This window comes from Arachis ipaensis, chromosome B7 (genome assembly GCF_059453495.1).
Source record: "Arachis ipaensis isolate K30076 ecotype BB chromosome B7, ASM5945349v1, whole genome shotgun sequence".
Classification (NCBI taxonomy): domain Eukaryota; kingdom Viridiplantae; phylum Streptophyta; class Magnoliopsida; order Fabales; family Fabaceae; genus Arachis; species Arachis ipaensis.
In genome coordinates, this window is record NC_142442.1 from 3,839,833 (window position 1) to 3,859,286 (window position 19,454).

At 34.5% G+C, this 19,454-nt stretch overlaps 3 protein-coding genes across 10 annotated transcripts; 2 read left to right on the forward strand and 1 right to left on the reverse strand.

Moving 5' to 3' along the window:
• Nucleotides 1-618: 618 nt before the first annotated feature.
• On the forward strand, nt 619-10,971 carry LOC107608884 (uncharacterized). Of its 6 annotated transcripts, XM_088493285.1 has the most exons (7): nt 620-780; nt 884-2,291; nt 5,780-7,828; nt 7,949-8,761; nt 8,863-8,934; nt 10,495-10,601; nt 10,691-10,971. In XM_088493285.1, exons 1-4 carry the CDS (start codon nt 749-751, stop codon nt 8,654-8,656), a joined length of 4,197 nt encoding a protein of 1,398 aa, XP_088349411.1. In that variant the 5' UTR covers nt 620-748; the 3' UTR covers nt 8,657-8,761; nt 8,863-8,934; nt 10,495-10,601; nt 10,691-10,971. The 6 variants fall into 6 exon arrangements, with proteins under 6 accessions (XP_020962670.1, XP_088349411.1, XP_020962672.1 ...); XM_021107013.2 differs by having other exon boundaries at nt 5,780-8,761; nt 10,492-10,601; XM_016310646.3 differs by having other exon boundaries at nt 5,780-8,761.
• LOC107608885 (HVA22-like protein f) lies at nt 10,323-11,430 on the reverse strand. The gene is made up of 4 exons (XM_016310647.3): nt 11,288-11,430; nt 11,060-11,086; nt 10,830-10,952; nt 10,323-10,739 (listed from the first exon to the last, which is right to left on the reverse strand). Exons 1-4 carry the CDS (start codon nt 11,332-11,334, stop codon nt 10,466-10,468), a joined length of 471 nt encoding a protein of 156 aa, XP_016166133.1. The 5' UTR covers nt 11,335-11,430; the 3' UTR covers nt 10,323-10,465.
• A 2,315-nt stretch (nt 11,431-13,745) lies between these two features.
• Nucleotides 13,746-16,758, forward strand: LOC107609393 (zinc finger BED domain-containing protein RICESLEEPER 1). 3 transcript variants are annotated; one of them, XM_016311350.3, is made up of 2 exons: nt 13,746-14,003; nt 14,604-16,758. In XM_016311350.3, exon 2 carries the CDS (start codon nt 14,625-14,627, stop codon nt 16,611-16,613), a length of 1,989 nt encoding a protein of 662 aa, XP_016166836.1. In that variant the 5' UTR covers nt 13,746-14,003; nt 14,604-14,624; the 3' UTR covers nt 16,614-16,758. The 3 variants fall into 3 exon arrangements, with proteins under 3 accessions (XP_016166836.1, XP_016166835.1, XP_020962676.1); XM_016311349.3 differs by having other exon boundaries at nt 14,616-16,758; XM_021107017.2 differs by having other exon boundaries at nt 13,773-14,003; nt 14,536-16,758.
• The last annotated feature ends 2,696 nt before the right edge of the window (nt 16,759-19,454 follow it).

Here is a 19,454-nt window from a genome sequence, read left to right on the forward strand (position 1 = left end):
CTTTTTAATTTGAATATGGAAGTGAAGAAAATGTTGGACTCGCTTACAAGGAGGAGGGGTGCTTCACTTCGTTGTGGGATTAGAGGAAGCAGAACTCGGACCCTGTAAGTTATGTCCTTCAAAATGTAAAAAAAATTACCCAGAACAAGAAAAACAGAAGGTCTCAATTCTACATTTCAGATTCAAATTCCACCAGCTGCAAATCGGACCATGCTATTTGTGAAGCAAAATTTCATGATCAAAGAACTCGCATGGTCTGAGTTGTGTTTTTTCAATTTTTTTAACATAAATCAGAGAGTCCGATTTGTGTATTCTGAATTTTTTTCAATTTTTTAAACACAAATCAGACCCTCCAATTTGTGTACTCCTACAATTTTAAAAAATACTAAAAATTACCATGTTAAAATATATCACTTATTTTGCTTCCATATCAAAATTTTTTATTCGTATATAATTTGTTGTATTTGTAAATGTTGTAATGCAAGCTAATAAGATGGAGTAAAATGATAATTTAAGCTTTATCCTGCAAGTAGTTTCAATTTGCAATGCACAGTTGCACACACACACTTGCTCTCTCTCATAAGTCACTTTCAGTCATAAATTAGGGAAAAGCAAGCAAGCAGACAGACAGCTACGCTCTCTCAACACTAACACCACACTCAAACACACCCACACACCCTCTCTCTCTCTCTCTCTCTCTTTCCCATCCATCCCTCCCTCCCTCTCTCCAAGCAGTTACCTACTGATCATGGGAGCAGCCTTCAATGGATTCTCCATAAGGCAGGCATCTCTCTCTCTCTCTCTCTCTCTTTCTCTCTCAGCAACAACTCTCTCTTCTCTTGTCTTAAAATTTATGATTATGATTGTGTGTGGTTGGTTGCAGGGAATACACAAACAAGATGAGGTCCGTTGATGTCTTCAAGTGCTGGCCATTCTCCACTTCTCCAAATGTCACTGCCAAAGACCTTCACTCCTGGCTTCCTCCTATGACTCCTTCTTCTTCTTCTACTTCTACTTCTTCTTCTTGTTCTACTTCTTCTTCTTCTTCTTCTTCTTTCCAATCCCTAAGATCTACTTCTACCAACAACCACCAACAACAATCGCTCCAATCCGATCAACAATCTCCTCCACCTGCTTCTGCTACTCTTGCTGATGAAGAGAGACTGGAGATGGTCTGTCCAGTTTGTCGAGAATTCAACGCTGCTACGCTAACGGCGGTTAACGCTCATATAGACGCTTGTCTTGCTCAGACTGTCAGAGACGACCGCCGTCACATCAGGATCACCACCGCAACTTCTACTGCCACCACCACCTCCTTCAAGTCCTCCTCCTCGTCTCACGCCAAGCCTAAGGCTCCGAAGAAGCGCTCCATCGCTGAGATTTTCAAGGTAAACGAACAAGGAAAGGAGCAGCAGCTGGAACAAGAGAACGACAAGGAAAGGGAGCTTGAGAAGGAACAGGATAAGGAGAAGGAGAAGGACGAGGGGGATGAAGAAGAGGAGCCGCGAATTGAGAGTGTATTGAAGCTCTGGAAGAAGGACGGAGTCGAACACGAGGACTCAGTCGTTGACGATGTTTCGATTACGGTTACCAAGTTCCAGTGGCTATCGCAACGGCTCGAGGCGCTGAGATCTGGTCGCCGAGGAGGCCAATCGGCGAAATCGGACGCAGGAGGAGCCTCTGGTACGCCGGCCGAGGCGATTGACGACGACGAAGAAGAAAAGTCGGAGATGGTTTGTCCTGTTTGCCGCGATTTCAACGCTGCTACCGTTACGGCTGTGAACGCGCACATCGATAACTGCCTCGCGCAGGCTGTGAGGGACGAGAGGCGGCAGATGAGGAGGAGCGCCGGTGTTAGTGGTGGCGGCTTCAAGCACAAACCTAAGGCGCCGAAGAAGCGTTCGATTGCTGAGATTCTCACCGTGGCTCCTCCGATCGGAGCTACCAAAAGCAAAGCAATCGAAGTAGCAAAGGATTATGACGAAGAAGATAATGGAGATGAAGATAATGATAAATCATCTGATTATAGTGGCCTGAATTCAGCTGGAGCAGCTGCAGCTGATGCTGATTGTGATGGTATTGTGGTTTCGACAACGAAAAACAAGAAGAGTACCACCACCAAGAGTAGGAAGAAAAAGAAGAAGAAGAAGACGAAGGAAGCGAAGAAGAAAAGCAAGGTGGTGGAGAATCTCAACAGCGAGAAGACGATAACTGTGAACAAGCAGCAGCAGAAGAAGAAGAAGAAAAAGAAGAGCTTCTTCAACAGCGAAGTGACGACTTCTTCAAAGAAGGTATGTGGTTTATTATGTCTCATAAAATATGAGCTAATGTTTTGCTATATGCAGTTTGTTTCCATGATTTGGAGGCTAATTCATGCCGAACAAGGTTACAATTCGTGGATTTTGTGCATAAAATATTACCCAACAACACTGTTGATGTAGTTGCTTAAGGGATGGTGTTAAAGCTTTCCCATCTCTTTGTGTTGCTTTTTCTGGATAGAATTACTGCTGAAAAAGCTGATTAGGGAGACAGCTAAACATTTTGTGGACGAAAGCGAGTGGTTGTTTTTGTTTCAGTACATAAACGAAATACGCGGTAAGTATAATAAAAGTTTGGGGGAAAAAAAGAGAGTGAAAGAAAAAACCATACAAATTAAGACAAGTGCCTTCGTGCGCGGAAGGAAACTCATCAGAAGGGGTGGGTGTTGGTGTCTGCAAGAATGTTTATGCTCCAGCTGTAAGCTGTATAATCAGTACAGGTACCCTAGAAATGTAGAAGGGGCCACTCATGGAGTTTCGAGGTGGAAGAAATGATGGGGTTTTGTGGGGAATTATCATATGGGCCATGGGTAGATCAACAGATTCTTGTTTCTATTTAGTGGCGAGTTTTTTTGAACGCAGATGTAGAGGTTTATACCCAGGTAGTCAAGGCTAGATGGATCGGATGATCGTTCAATTGTAGGGTCTGTCAGAAGTTTATATAATGAGTGGTCTGGGATTGATGATCGTATTAGATATTAGTAGTATGCAGTTTCAGATGAACATGAATATCATTGAAATCCGGAAGAAATTACTCTGACTTGGGTTGATTTCAATCGTTATCGCATGGGTGTATCTCTGTTATTCTGGGATCTGAACTACTACGAAATACAAAAAAGTACGTGATGAGAATTACTCCTTTTCTGAGCATATCGGCAGGTTGAGAGCGCAGGTGGTGACTGCTATTTTTTACAATTTTTATTGGCAGATATCATTGAGATACAATCAAATCGCTATGAGTTTCAGTTAGATAATAATTCCAGAAGATTGAGTATATAGTGTCGGAGGAAAAAGAAGACAGAAAAGAGTGTCAGTTTATGGTTATGGCGGACAAAATTTGAGAGTGAAAAATTTCAAATCTCTAGCTATATTTTTATAGATACAGTCGTATATATACATGAAATGTTGAGAATCACGGTGGTTATCTCCAGATATGATGATAAGATTAAGAATAAGATTAGTGAAGTGAAACTTTATGACTTGGCATCCCTAACATGCCTGGATTGTTTAAAATATTGGCGTTTCCGGAAAAAATACTTTATTTGGATGAGTGTTTCCTACTTATAATTCTATAGGCATAAATAGAAGTTTCCCCTGCATTCGAATGTTTAAAGATTAAAAACATACTGAATTCTGCGGCGTTTAGATTCTGCAGAACCCAGTCACAGTGTTTTAATGGCGATATATGAAGCGCGTAATGCAAATTCTAGAGATGCGCTATATGTGAGTTTCGGAGGTTGGCATTACGTAGAAGTCTCTTGCTGTCGCAATTCTTCATCCCTCCTCTTCCACTCAAATTTAGTGAGAGAACCACAACTTTATGTCCCACTAGGTTTCTTCTTCCTTTATCCTTTTTTCCCCCCGAGTTTAGGAATATATTATTATTATTATTATTATTATTATTATTATTATTAGCCTCCCTTCATAATTAGATGCACTTCTGGTCTTATATATTATATATCTAAACGATATTTTGATACATGTATGACTATATGAAATGATCATATATGCGTATGTTTCTCTCTCTCTCTCTCTCTCTCTCTCTCTCTCTCTCAAAAGATTTCTTATGATTCCTTAACGTGATTATTTTAATACAAACTATTTAGGGTTGTCATTATCATTCTTGGTTATTTAATTTTATGACAAAGTGTGATTAGGAACTCAGAGAATTTCTTACTTGAACTTATGGAGGTACTTTGCTGATCTCCCCCATCAAAGTTTTCTACTTGAAACTTTAGTCTCTATATCTATATTTATTATAATAATTTTATATTCTAGTTACGACTAGGTATTTTTAAAATAATATCTATAAAATTGTACTAGCTCCTTTTATGTTTATTAACTAAAGATGTGTAGTTTCTTTCATAATTGGAAAAATAGATTTTACCCCTTGTTATGAATAAGATTTTGAATTTAATCTGTCATGCATTGGTCTGGCTGGCGTATAAAGCTTCAGATATATAATAATTAATTAATTATCTAGTTCATGTATGATTAAGTGCAAGCCTACATCACACGCGCGTTGAAGTTTTAACAATAACATCTTTCTTTTTAGCCAAGTGTTCGAATTATGTGCGAGCCTGTGATCTATACGTTCTATGATAAATGCCTTCATAGTTTCTGAGTTTCTCTATTCTGAAAAATAAATTCTTAAATTTATTACCTCCACCCCCCCCCCCTCCCTTTATTGGTTTTAACTTTTTTTTAAGTCCTTTTTGATGGATTTTGTCACCGAAATAAGGATGCAATGGTTTTTGGTTTCTTGACTTCCACCTTTTCAGTTCTTATTTCAGCTGTTGGAATCGTGAAATAATCTTATGCTTAAAATTTTCTGATGCACTAAGTGAAACTTTGTTATTGAACATCATAGTTTATTTCTTTTCTTTTTTTTTCTTAGTAGTTTATTTCAAGTTGATAAGTTCCAAATTAATGCCCTTTTATATATGATTGTTGGAACACCTTAAACACGAATTAAATTGAGTGAAGTGTTACTGGATCCCTCGGTCTTTCCACCATCATTATATTGATTGAAATGTAAAAATATTTCTATTAATAATCAAAGAGTTTGTTTACGTTGAAGTTTGGGCTGTTATTTGATAATTAAAGATGGAAATATAGTTCTTTATGATTTCTCGAAAACTTTCAAAGCTGGTTGTTCTTCCCGACTATAACTTATTTTATTTGACCATAAATTCCATTGTATTTGCCTTGTTTTTTTATATGTCATGGTTCTGAAAGTGATATTTCATGTTATTTCATATTGCTAGTTGGAATTGTTGAAAAGGATGTTAAAAGTTTGTTCATGGTTCTCTTTGGTGCCATTTTATGAAACATGTTCTTGGCATGCAATCAATGCTTACAGGAATACCTGTCCCATATGATGATTGTCCTCATTTACTTCCTTCACCTTTTATTCCTTAAATTTACTATAGTAACTTCAAACTGATAACAATAAGTTGCACTTTTTAGTCATGTATATTAATGCTTTGAATTTATAGGGATTTTTTTATGCTTTTTTCTTTCTCTCCAAAACTTTTTTTTGCTGAAAACTCGTCTATAGTAGGAATCATTATAAACGTTACAAAAGTGTTATGTTTCATGGGTAATGTATTGGAGATATGGTGAATTGCTTATTTGCTTTCTCTTTGAACGTGATTATTTTGCATATTGTAAATCTTAGCAACATTTTGAGTTTGTTTTATTATTAAACATCTATAACCTTTTAATCTTATCTATCTCAGGAAGATGCTTGTAAGCGTAAGGTGCAGACGCCGGTAAATAGTTTCAGACAACTGAAAGCTACAATTGGAACTAAAATGCTTGCACATCACAACGTAGATCCTTCTATCCATGAGAGAAAATTGGATTCAAAGATCTCTTTTGTTGAAAAGGAGCAGAAAGTTAAAACCTATGAACCGGATGCAAAGCAACCAAAATCAGTATATCCTTTTTGTGGCATTCTTAAGAACCGTGTAAAACAACTTTCCGGAAAGGCATCAAGTAGCAGCAGTACTCAAGATGGTACTGATGAGTACAGTTGTGATGATGAATATCCAACATCAGACAGATATGTGAGATTCACTTGTAAAGATGACATACTCGGTCCCAAAAGGAGGAATTCATTTGAAGAAACCATGTTTAATAAATCATCAGATGTGCTGACTACTTCATTAGTAAAGGAGCAGTCCTCTGGAAGTGATAGAGAAACTTCAAGTTTGGGGGCAAACAGAAGTTATGACTATGCTGCCATTAACATAGACAACAGAAAGGAGTTTTGCCCTATAGTTGAAAGTAAAGAGTTTGCTAATACTCTGGAACAAGCTACTGCGCAAAATTTCTTGAAGCCGTGTCCCAGTCAAAAGACATCAACGCACTCAGAAGAGAAGTCTCAAACATTAACCAAGGTGATGCTTTGTGACGACAACAATTTACATCCGTTTGATGGAGGCAACACAAGTACATTGCATTGTTCTCCATATGATGATATTCCCAGTCCTCTTTCTACAGATCAAGAAGTGAAGATGTCTGGTACCAATTCCCAATTGTGTGAATCTGGATCTTTGAGCTCCATTGGAAAGTTCATTGACCATTTGGAGGATTCTACTTTTCGGGCTGTTCCTGTGAACTCAGATGCTAATACAAGGACATTCCTAGAGCCTTCATCATCATATTCTTCTTCTTATGATAAAGGAAATGAAAGACCAGAATTTCCTTTGCAAACTTATGAAGATAATGATGATAGTAGCCAGGCCTTTGGTGACAGACAGTTCTCTCATATGCTTGCTTCAGATATGATTGATAATGCATTCCTCTATACAGCCTGGGGAAAGGGAAGTATAAGAAATAACTGTTTGGATCCGAGCTTCTTTGGTTTGCCACTCAATTCTCATGGTGAGCTAGTCAATTTCAGTTCAAGTGGGACAGTAGGGACAAACCAGCCGGAGACGTCAAGTACGTTACGTGGTTCTTTAAGTGGTCTACCAGTCAATAGTACACTCCATCAAGATAACCAAGAAAATTTGAGGATTAATGAGAGGCAGGTTGTTCAGAAGATATCTCCAACAGATGGTCTAAACTCATTTCCACATTATCCAGCTAGGTTGGCTGTTACTGAGTTGCCATGTGACAGAGATGTCAACCCGACTGATTCTGACATGTGTTCCAGTTCTTTTGTCCAGCCACCTAACTCAGAGGTGAACGTTATGAGAAACTTACCCATTGAACAGAATCAGTATGGCCAGGTGCAGAGCCACAAGGGAGATGGGATGGTTTCAGTGAAAGAGAGTTCAGATCATGTCACACTAAGTTCCAGCCAACCAACAATGAGGTTGATGGGTAAAGATGTTCCAATTGGTGGAAGCAGCAAAGCAATGCAACAACTCTCTGGAGATGTTTGGGCTGGTGAGGAATCAGGAAGAAGGCAGTCTTCTGAATATGGTGCTTCAGAAAATTCCTTACTGGGAAAATGTTCTAAGCAGGATTTGGCATTTGGCAGATCATCATCAATTGACAACGTTGTGCAGTCCCCAAAAATTCAAAGCAGTCAAGGATTTCGATGTACTGTATTGATGAATGGTCATGACACAGAATTTCCTCCTCAATTTGCTGATCTGCAAAGGAACCATGTATCTCAAAATGGAAGTCATCCAGTCAGCAGAAATGGCAGCTCATATTTCCACCCTATTACTCACGAACCTGCTTCATGTGCTATGTTTAATGGTGCACCTGATGACTTTCCAGAGCGATTTATGCCCGGAGCTAAACCTCAAGGACTCAGCTCTCAGTCACAGGTACAAGCTACTCCTTGCAATTTCAGCCCGCCAACATACCTAAACAACGGCGAGCTGCATGACAGGAACAAAAATCCTCATCATGTTGCGAAATCAGCCTTTGAATTTCCTTTCTTGCAGACATCCAACAATGAACAGGCCAAATCAACATCTTGGTCTCAGAGGCCTTACAGAAGTTTACCATCGTGGTTGTCAGGCCCAACAGATGAGAGGCTACCAGTCACCTTCTCTCACCAATTTTCAGGCGTAAGTAATCCAAGTTTTTCTCAATGTATTTGGGGAAACAAATTTACTACATCATCAGCATCCTTGAATCATTCGGCTCAAGTTCTCTATCCTTCTAATCCTCTGACTTATCCGAGTCCTATGAAGACGAACCATCTTAGTCCAGTATCAATTGCTCAACCTCCACATGTTCCAATTACATCCTCTCCCTTAAACACTGGTTGTAGAACCATGAATATGGTTTCAGACAGTGTGAAGTTGGATCATAACATTGCCAAAAACTATCATGCATGCACAAACACCAGGAAGAGACCTGCACCATCTGCTCTTGATGATTCCAGAAAACCAATCAAGTTACCTAACATAGAAGTGCAGGAGAACTCGAGTCGCATGACAAACTCGGGTGCAGAATTGCAAAGACACACAAGGGTGACGAAGCTCGATCCACGATTGGATGGTGCAAGAGGTAGATGTTGCCAGAATGAAGCACAGAAGCTAAGTACCACAAGTTATCCTGCCGTAGATTCTTTTAAACTGGATGGCACGGTAACAGGTCCTGTCAGATTGGGTCCTAGAGCTAAGCACATCCTGAGATCCTCTTAAAAAGAGTTATCTCAATTCTGCATTTTTCTCACATTTGCGATTACTGACTGTGATAGAGACCTAGAAATTCAGAGACAAACTGACAAAAGTATACTTATATTAGGTGTAAGTCATTATATCATTTTATATCCTTTTTTTCTTTCTTTCAATAGTATATATATGCATTTATGAACATAACAGAACTGTTCATGTATCAATATTGTCAGGTTGCTCAAACAGGTGGAAAATTGATATTTTGATCACCAAAGATGATGCTTTCCTATCTATTTTTGAGTAAGGTACTCTCCACATGGCATCTGTTCAATCACCTTTGAAGATGTACTTTAGATAGAACAAGGGAATGGATATGAACATATATATATATACACTTATGAATATTGATGGCTAAACCAAATCAATAAAAACTTGAATTTCAGGCTTTATTTATTCCTTAATTAACCATTGGATGCGGCTAAAGCCACTCCATAAAATAACAGTAGTTTAATTACAATTATATTGTTATCTTAATTGAAGTTACAAAAAATGTTCATATAAAAGATCTCGTCTGGTGAAGAAAAATAAAATTCAAGTTTGAGTTGTGGATTTATCTCTTGTAATAATAATAATAATAGTTGTTCTCTTTGTTTTCTTTATCAAAACCCGATAATTAAAATAAAAAAAAGTTAATAGTCAAGGTGGTGCTGGAGCTGGACCTTTCGGCTGATATTGTTGTCCGTACTACATCAATCAGTCTATTTTAGCCATATTTTTCTCCAGGTGTTCCCACACCTTAATACAGGATTATATTTGCATCAAAAGTGAGAAACAAGACGTTATGTCGAAAATATTTCTATTTCCATTTCCATTTTTTCGCCTCTTTCATATATATAATAAAGGTATCTGGAATTATTTTTGTTAAATTCGTTTTATTCTTAGAAAAGAAGATTACTCTCTTAAGTATAGCCAAACTCTTTTTAACCAAAAAAAAAAAAAGGTTTCGTTCTTAGAATTGAATCAAGATTTCTAAATCGTAGTATATACTAATGAGCCATGTATATATAAAAGAGAGACTCTTGGGACAGAATTTTTAGTATTTTTTGTTATTATTTGACCAGTATAAATATTAAATTATTTTTAATAAATAGATTTTATTAATTTATGTGTATAAATTTTAAAGAATATAGGTATAAACTATATTGATTCATCTGTACAAATTCTGATAAATATAAGTATAAATTATATATTTTTATGTGTAAAATTTTTAAAAATGAGTGCAAAATTATTGCTAATTAAATACTTGTTAAAAATAATATTTATTGGTCATATAGCATTGCTCTAAGTTAGAAAAGATAAACATTCTTAACTTTCTTCCTTTTTTTTCCGACAAAAAAGAAAATTGTTGATGCTGCTTTCTAGTGATATTATCTATCAAAGTTCATTCATTCACATTTATCAATTGTTTTAGCTGTTTATTAATCCAATACGTAAAGGTGGAAAGGAAAAGAGGTTGAACTACTTTCATTTTACTACAAGAAACCCGCTAATCCCTCATTTAATTTATGCCTAATAATCCTTTGGCGAGATTACGCTTGTTATTGTTAGATTATCATTTTATTATGATATATTGCCGGGCGAATAGAAATGATTGCATGATCATCAGAAGAATTTTCGTTTCAGCATCAAAATCTAAAATAACATAACATGGCCATATAATTTCATGTAGATTACATAGAAAAATTTAATGCATATGTGAAGCCAAGTTCAGATTTGATGATTACAAAGTGGTTAATGCATCATGATGAGAGTCATTAATTAATTAAGAATACATGATCAGTGCTTGTTTGCTTCTCTCTCAGCAGCACTGATAACTTTTTCAAAGGCTTGAGGGCCATGCCTATCGATGTAGCGTTCAACAGCTTTCCTAGCATCAAAGCTCATCATCTGAATCGCCTTCTTGTTCTTCATGGTATAATCATTAGCTCCATAGCTCGTTACATTTATGTATCTCCTCACATAATTCTCATATATATATGCTGCTCCATTGAACATTGGCAGCACCAGCCACATGCATATTACAAGCTTCATGTATGGCCAAAACGGCAACCTGCACTTTGTAAAATTATTATTATTATTGTTGTTGTTGTTGTGTAATAAATATAACTTACGTAACAATATTATATATTCATGGACGTACCAAGATAGGACCTTATGAAATGAAAGCTCAAAGAGGGTTATGAAGGAGTACAAAACCCAATACGTTAGCCACTGTTGATCATCTAAGGTTGAAGGACTCTCAATCGCCCTCATTGATGCATATCTATAATATATACACAATCATATACCAAGCATTATTTTGTCATTCTGCATGTTTATTGCTTTCTTATTAACATTATTGTTATTGAAGAATATTATTAATTTACTTACAGAGGGTAAAGAAGCATTGCTCCTGGCCTGATAATAAAGCCAAAAAGAAAGGCTGTTATTCTATATGGACGAAATGTTAAATGAATTAATAATAAATAATAATAAGCAATATATATAGTTTGTGTTATATTTATAAATAACTTTTCATATTAATGTGTTGGTGTGGTAGAATATTAATTATAATATATATGCATGAAAGGAGAAAGATTAATTAATTTAATTAATTACCCTACTATTGTATCCAAATTTCTTGCCACTGTTCCAAGGACACCCATGATGACTGATGCTGAAGGTGTATTATTTTTTCAGATCTTTAGGATGACCAAGTTTTAGAAAGATTATAATATGGTTGTATTATTGTGGATGCATATGCGAATTAAACAATGGTTTGATATGTATGTGTTTATATAGATAAAATGTGTGGTAGAAGGTTTAATGTAGGAAGTAAGGAATGTTTGTGTTATGACCAAAAGTCTTCTTTTCTGTATGGAGAGGAAACAATCATAAAGATTAAGGAATATAATATATTTATATTCCTAAAGTTTTGAATATGCACGTGCATGCTTTGTAGTTTGGACTCGTGCATATCCTATAGCAACTAGCAAGAGAAACCATATTAATGCGTTACCTTGATCCATCTTTTTTCTGTATGGCTTAGCTTTTGTGGCATTATTGAGATTCTATGATTATATATTTATATGTATGAAGGTACTTATATTTTATATTATTCATTGAGTATTTAGTGTACAAGACAAGAAAGTATACATAAGATCCAATGTCTTGAAACCCTACATCGGTGGTTACTTTTACTTTTACAATATGGTGAGAATGTAACATTTGGGATGAAAAAATATGGTAACAAAGCATTCAACCATTAAAAAGTATTATGCAATGCACAAAATTGATTTTTTTTTCAAAGATAACAATACTCGAACCCGCAACTTCTAAATGAGTATGAGAAGATTATGTCATTTGAGCCATAGTTTTTTGGCCATATAATTGATTTGCATTGTATTGTTATATTCATTTTAATAAATTTAAATCATTTTAGTTCAATATTAGTAAGTTAAGATGGAAAAAAAATTATCATTAAAAACCCAAAAATAATTTAACATTAAATACGTAATTCAAACTTAATTTTCATATGTGATTTAATATACAAGAAGCATCATTCAAAATATATAAATACTTAAAGATCACTATAAAAGAAATATATTCAGCTAATAGTATTTTTTTCGTTGAAAAAATTTTCCAACTTAATCATAGTTATTGTGATGTATCTGTATACCAAGGAGAATGTCAAAATGTACCACTTCTTATTTATGATTTTTTTTTTATAAAATGCCACTTCAAGATAAAGTTTATTCTTAGAAATCTTTATTCTTCTTGTGCCTAATGAAGAGTGAGAGCTTGAACTTGAATATTTAAAAAAAAATGATCTAATAAATACCAATGTTACATTTTACATACACAAACAAAACCAGACACAAAAGCTTCTCAATTATTGAAACTGTTAAAGTGAACAGTGCATTCCACAAAACAAAAATTCAATGATAACCCCTTTTTCTTAGTATATATTCCTTCCAAGCAACATGTCCTTCTCTGGTCCCTATTGGCTGCATTTGCTTGTCAACAAGCACCACAGCATTATCATACTAATATTACAAGCAACAATGTTGCATTTTACAAAATACAAAAGTACTTAATGGCATATAACCTACTTAAGGGTTTGTTTGGGTGAGCTTTAAAAAAAATCTTTTTTTGAGTTATCTTTTTTCAAAAAATTTTATGTAAAAGTAAAAGTGATTTTATGTTTGGATATCTCATATAATTTTTTATTTATTTATCAATTATGTTTGATTATAACAATATAAAAGTATTTTTTATTTATTTATTACATGAAATTTTTTTTTTTAAAAAAAGATGTAAATTATAACTTCTCAAATTTTTTTTTCTAGTACTTTTACTTTTACTACTAGAAATTTACCAAACACGCAAAAAAATAAAAAAAAAATTTATTAAAAAAAAATCTTTTTCTATCAAAATAATGACGCCCAAACAACACTTAATCTCAAAAACGCTAGTATATATACTTTTACAATGGAAGAATGTCATGCTTAATATCGTCTAATATTAGCTAATCATATATATATATATAATAAGTATTCATTTCATTTTTAATCATTATAGAAAAATAAAATAAAATGATAGGAGGTATGTTTCATGAGTCCATAACATGAATACAATCTAGCTCAAAAGTCAACACATATCCACAAGTCCAATCTTATTATGAAACAAAATCACCATGGAGAGTGAATTATTGTTTAAAGAACCTGAATTAATAAGAATGCTGGATGATAGAATTGACAAAAGGAAAATAGTCTTCTTCTAAGATCAACCAAGAGGAGCTGATAATTCTTACTAATAGCTAAAAAAGTTTCAGACTTTAATCACTCTAAACAAAAAATACGAAATCTAGAACCAAGCGCTGCAGCCATGAAAGTTTCAATTTTTCATCAAAACCAAGTTTGAGGGTTCACACACACGCGGCAGAGGGAGAAAGAGGTGCATTTTCGTTTTGGGCTATAATCAATTTGGGCCAGCCCAACATGAGCCCATATATAAATTTGGGCCCTAAACCATAAAAGAAACTAGAAATAAAAATAAGAATAATTATAATAGCGGTGGTGCACCGAAACGATGCGTTTAGAGTGAAGCTATATCGTCATCATCGTCGTCTTCTTCCTCCTCCTCTTCTTTCTGTTGTCCCCAACACATTGCATTGCATTAAATGCTACTCTGTGTGTAGGGTTTTCAGAGTGTCCTTCTTCTTTTCTCACATAGCATTTGAATTGATTCATCTTCCCTAAACAACTGCAGCTACATACATACAACAATCCCAATTCATCGGCGCTTCTTCAAATCCAAATTCTCACTCACAAAGGTACCAATTTTTCTCCCTTCTTACATAATTCATGTTATCATTTGGAAATGGATCATTTTTCTGCCTAAATCATTTCTGTGAGAATGTAATAAGAAGCAGCTGCTTGCAACTATTTAGTTATCAGGAAACTATGAATTTGATTTTATCGGAAAAAAAAAGGTTTTTTTTATTGTGAATTTTTTTTTGTTGTAAAGTGAAGGTTTTCTTTTCTCAATTCCGACAACAAGAACATGATAAGAGGCAAGTGTGGAATAGTTCTAGATAGAATGGTTTTAGGGTGATTACCAGAACATTCCTCACATATTTATGAAGTTATTTTGAAGTTTTGCTTAAACCATTGTTTCTTGATATGTTTTTCAAATAAGCGTGTACACCTAATGTTTTTAGAAGAATTTTCCTCCCAATCTCAAATATGTTGAGAGATTGGAAAGCTATGTGTTTGTTCTCTTATCTTCTTGTAATGTTGTACCTTCATTTGTTCATACTCATATGTATGCTCATTTTTCTATACACAAACATTTGATTATGCAAGGATTCTATCTCGTTCGTTTCATTTTACCTCGATAAATATGAAGCTTTTGAATTGAATTGGATGGAAAGCTTATTTGTCAGGTTCATGCTATGGATTTGTCGGATGCCGTAATTGTCAAATCCAGTAGGTTGAAGTCTGTTGTATGGAATGATTTTGATAGAATTAAGAAAGGAGACACCTGTGTGGCAGTTTGTAGGCATTGTAAAAGGAAATTGAGTGGATCAAGTTCGAGTGGAACATCGCATTTGAGGAACCATTTAGTCAGGTGTCAGAGAAGGTCTAGCCATGGCATAGCTCAATATGTTACAGCTAAAGAAAAGAGAAAGGACACAACTGTCACTGTTGCAAACTTCAACTTTGATAATAAAGATCACAAAAAAGATGACCCCCTTAGCTTCGTCAATGTTAAATTGGACCAGGAGCAGTTGAAAGATGAAAATGTGAATGCTGGAAACTGTAACTTCGATCAAAGGCGGAGTCGATTTGATCTTGCTCGAATGATTATTCTACATGGATATCCGTTGGCTATGGTTGAACATGTGGGTTTCAGAGTATTTGTAAAAAATCTACAGCCTTTGTTTGAGCTTGTGACGATGAATAGGGTTGAGGCAGACTGTATTGAGATTTATGACAAAGAGAAACAGAAGGTGAATGAGATGTTGGATAAATTACCTGGGAAAATCAGCCTTGGTGCCGATGTGTGGACTACATTGAATGGTTCTGAATATTTATGCTTGACTGCAAATTATATAGATGAATCATGGTTGTTAAGGAGGAGGATTTTAAATTTTGTCACAATTGATCCTTCCCATACTGAAGACATGCTTTCGGATACTATCATGACTTGTCTGATGGATTGGGATATTGACCGGAAGCTGTTCTCCGTTATCTTGGATAGTACTACCGGCAATGACGTTGCAATAAGAATTGGGGAAAGACTTTCGCAAAACAGGTTTCTTTATTGTAATGGTCAATTATTTGATATACGCTGTGCTGCGAGTGTTCTACATGTCATGGTTCAGCATGCTCTGGTAGCTATTAGTGAATTAATCAGCAAGGTCAGAGAAAGTATTCGTTATGTTAGAAGTTCACAGACAGTACAAGCAAAGTTCGACGGGATGGCCAAAGAAGTCGGGATTAGGAGTCAAAAATGCCTAACTGTAGATAATCCATTCCAATGGAATACCACACATTCAATGCTTGAAGCTGTCTTAGAATTCAAGGATGTTTTTATTCTTTTGCAAGAAAATGATGATGGCTGCACAGTCAGCTTATCTGATGTAGAGTGGGACAGAGTCTCTGCCATTACTAATTACTTGAAACTTTTTGTGGAAGTTACAAATGTTTTCACCAGGAGCAAGTATCCAACTGCAAACATATATTTCCCTGAACTATGTGATGTCAAGTTGCATCTGATTGAATGGTGCAACAATTCTGATGAATATATTAGTTCTTTGGCATTAAGAATGCGGAGCAAGTTTGATGAATACTGGGAGAAATGTAGCTTAGGTTTGGCAGTTGCAGCCATGTTAGATCCGAGATTCAAGATGAAATTGGTAGAATATTACTATCCACAAATCTATGGTAGCACTTCTTCAGCTCGCATCAACGAGGTTCTTGACAGCGTGAAGGCTCTATACAATGAACATTCAATATGCTCGCCACTAGCTTTTCATGATGAGGGTCTGCCGTGGCAAGTTGGCAGTGTTCGACTTTCCTTACCGACTTCTGCAAAGGACTCTAGGGATAGACTCATGGGATTTGATAAATTTCTCAATGAAACTTCCCAGGGCGAAGGCATGAAATCCGATCTAGACAAGTACCTAGAAGAGCCTCTCTTTCCACGCAATGTTGATTTCAGCATATTGAATTGGTGGAAAGTTCACACTCCCAGGTATCCTGTATTATCCATGATGGCAAGAAACATGCTAGGAATTCCGATGTCAAAAGTTCCGCCGGAGTTGGCCTTCAACACCGATGGAAGGGTTCTTGATCGCGATTGGAGTTCGCTTAATCCTGCTACTATCCAAGCATTGGTTTGTTCACAAGATTGGATAAGGAATGAATTAGAAAATTAAGGATTGATGCTAATTCTGCATGTCACTTCTTATAAACCATTGTAAGTTACATATTCTAACTCCATATTGCATTTTTTCTATTTGATCCAAAGGCATATGCAAACTTAGCAAGTGGGGTTTTAATTTTTCTTTTGGTTATTACATAGTCTCAACTTTTTGGATAATTGTTTTCGGTAACATGTTCTAATGAGAGGCAAATCATAGACATGTATAATTGTATATATGTGTCTTATCGATTGCATTCTCAACACTTCAAAGGAGGATGAGCCCCTTGCATTCAACTATTCTTTTCAGATTAAATTACAATATAATATGCTTCTAAGGGGGAAAAAAAAAGAAGAGAATTTTCTAGGCTAGAAATGAAAGTAGGTTTGGCACTTATGATTAATAAACGAAAGCTTCTCAAAACTGAAATGAATGTCCGTACTTAAGTACTCATAAATTGTTTATATAAAAGAGTCTTAACGTCAGTGAAATTTTTTTTTTTTTTTACTAAAGATATGAGACTCGAACCCGCAACCTCTTAATTGAGTATGGGGAGATTATGCCATTTGAGCTATTACTCATTGGCTAACGTCAGTGAATTAGTATTTTATAAAATAGGTTTCAAATATTTATCGCCTGTGTCAAACTCAAACCTCTTATTATTTGTTCTTAACACGATCATGTTATATCAAGGGAAAGTTTGATTGTTATAAATACTACTTAAGGTCCCGTTTGAATAAAGAAATGTTATATGCATTGTTTTTTTTATACTACTAATGTATATATTTTATTCTTAATATTAAAAGTGATTGATAATAAGTGAAACAAGGTAAAGAGTTTGTAAAAAAAGTATAAAAATATATATGTAAATAAAAAATAATTGATAATAAGTGAAAAAAGATACAAACAAAAATAAAAAATATACACAAATAATAATACAAACTTTATTTCTCATCATTTGAATATATCTTAAGATGATAAAATCAAGTTAAAATTACATAAGGAATAATCTTAATTCTTTTTCTAGCAAGTATTGAGTTGATAGCTTTGGCTTGCATAATGAATTTGCCTTCTCTACTTTTTAGGGTGTAGTTATTGTTCCTGTTCTAATTAATAGCAACAAATAATATTTTGAAAATGTTAGGGAGATAAAAAAAAAAGTCAGAATTTATCTTATTTAAAATATTAAATAAGATAAATTTTGACTATTTTTTGCTAATTCTTTTTTGTCATCAAACCTTTTTTATAATAATCCGTCTATGTTAGCTAGTAATTAAGCTTTTTTACTTTCTTTACCCATTTACATTCAAAGTAATTAATTCAAACATGCTGGTAAAACCATCACTTAGGTTATAATTAAGGTTAATTTCAAAGGTGTCTGTGTTCCTCATGTCAATGTTATGTCATAGTCATCAGGTTTTGGGATTTTGCTAGAAAATGGCAACAATTTCTAATAATTATTAAAGGTGTTGATCCATAGAGCTAGCATGTCCATCTAAAACTCCTCTATTGTATATTCTCTTTAGTTGCCAAACAATTAATTACAGCTCAATAACTTGTCTTTTTAATTTGTTGCCACATTTATCCAATTGGAATAATTCTAAACCCTGCTGGAAACAATTAATCAAATGTTGCTTTCCATCCACATCCATTATTTCCTACTATATCAACATCTTTAGCAAATTTTTTAAAATAAATAAATAAAGCCATTATTATTACCATATATTATGAACCATGGAATTCAGCAACTGGCCTATAATAATAATAATAATAATAATAATAATAATAATAATAATAATAATAATAATAATAATAATATCTTTTTAAATATCACAAGTTACATTTATAATTCCGTATATATAACATCTATAATAATTATATGTTTATTATAGATAAAATTATCTATTTATAATTATTTCTGCAATAATCAATAAATAAAAAATATAAAAATTGAACTACTTTAGACTAAATTTTATCCTCTTCCATTTATTTTTAATTAAATTGTTGTAATTAATCCTCAAAATAGTGATAAAAAATTATAACTATTAATCTATTACAATGGTAAAACTTCAATTTTTTTAAATATAAATTTTTAATAAGCATCTAGCAAAGGAGACTATACCCCAAATTAAACCATTACTTATAAATTAAATGCCATTTGTCCTAGTAAGTTGTACAAAAGAATTTCCATACTCTATCATTAGTGTGAAGCCATGACTATGGATGGCAAAATTCTCTGGACTGCTCCAAATGGAGATCCAATTGTAGAGAATTTTTTTGCAGGAATGAGAATGGGAGACAAAATTTTCTTGAAATAGGCGCAGGAACTTGAACAGGGATTTCCGTTCTATTTCTGCTAATCTCTGAAACCCAATATATATATAAATCTAAAACTTCTAATCCTCATTTGTTAACCCTTCTTCAATTTAGAGATCCTTAACGATGTCCATACTTTATACTTCATACTCCATCCAACCTTTTTACAGTCATCCCTTTGCCACTCTCCTTTCTCACTGCATCGTCACACCTCACCGTGCCATCACCTCACCGCGACGTACTCTCTATTTGTGGCGTTCCTTTCCGTAACTATGCCGTCGTGTCTATTTTCTTCTCTATTGTCGCGTCTCCCACTCCATCCACTACTCTATCTTTTGGCTCGCCGTTACGTTCCCTCACTACTTTATTTCGAAAGAAGTTACCATCTTATCATTTAGATTTTTTGTATAAAATCTTGCTGTTTTTGTATAGGATAGATACTTGCAGCTTTATTCATATAAAAATTAATAATTAGTTAGAATTATTAAATAGATAGAAAATGGGGTCCATGTTGAAAATGAAACCCTATGAAAAATAAAG

Excerpts from the sequence above, each read along its gene's own strand:
- LOC107608884 (XM_021107011.2), top strand. The coding sequence starts at position 749 with ATGGGAGCAGCCTTCAATGGATTCTCCATAAG. Across the intron at positions 781-883 it reads TTCAATGGATTCTCCATAAG|GGAATACACAAACAAGATGA; the intron begins GCAGGCATCTCT and ends GGTTGGTTGCAG. Across the intron at positions 2,292-5,779 it reads TGACGACTTCTTCAAAGAAG|GAAGATGCTTGTAAGCGTAA; the intron begins GTATGTGGTTTA and ends TATCTATCTCAG.
- LOC107608885 (XM_016310647.3), bottom strand. The coding sequence starts at position 11,334 with ATGGGTGTCCTTGGAACAGTGGCAAGAAATTTGGATACAATAGTAGG. Across the intron at positions 11,087-11,287 it reads AATTTGGATACAATAGTAGG|GCCAGGAGCAATGCTTCTTT; the intron begins GTAATTAATTAA and ends CTTTATTATCAG. Across the intron at positions 10,740-10,829 it reads TTTCATAAGGTCCTATCTTG|GTTGCCGTTTTGGCCATACA; the intron begins GTACGTCCATGA and ends TACAAAGTGCAG.
- LOC107609393 (XM_016311350.3), top strand. The coding sequence starts at position 14,625 with ATGGATTTGTCGGATGCCGTAATTGTCAAATCCAGTAGGTTGAAGTCT.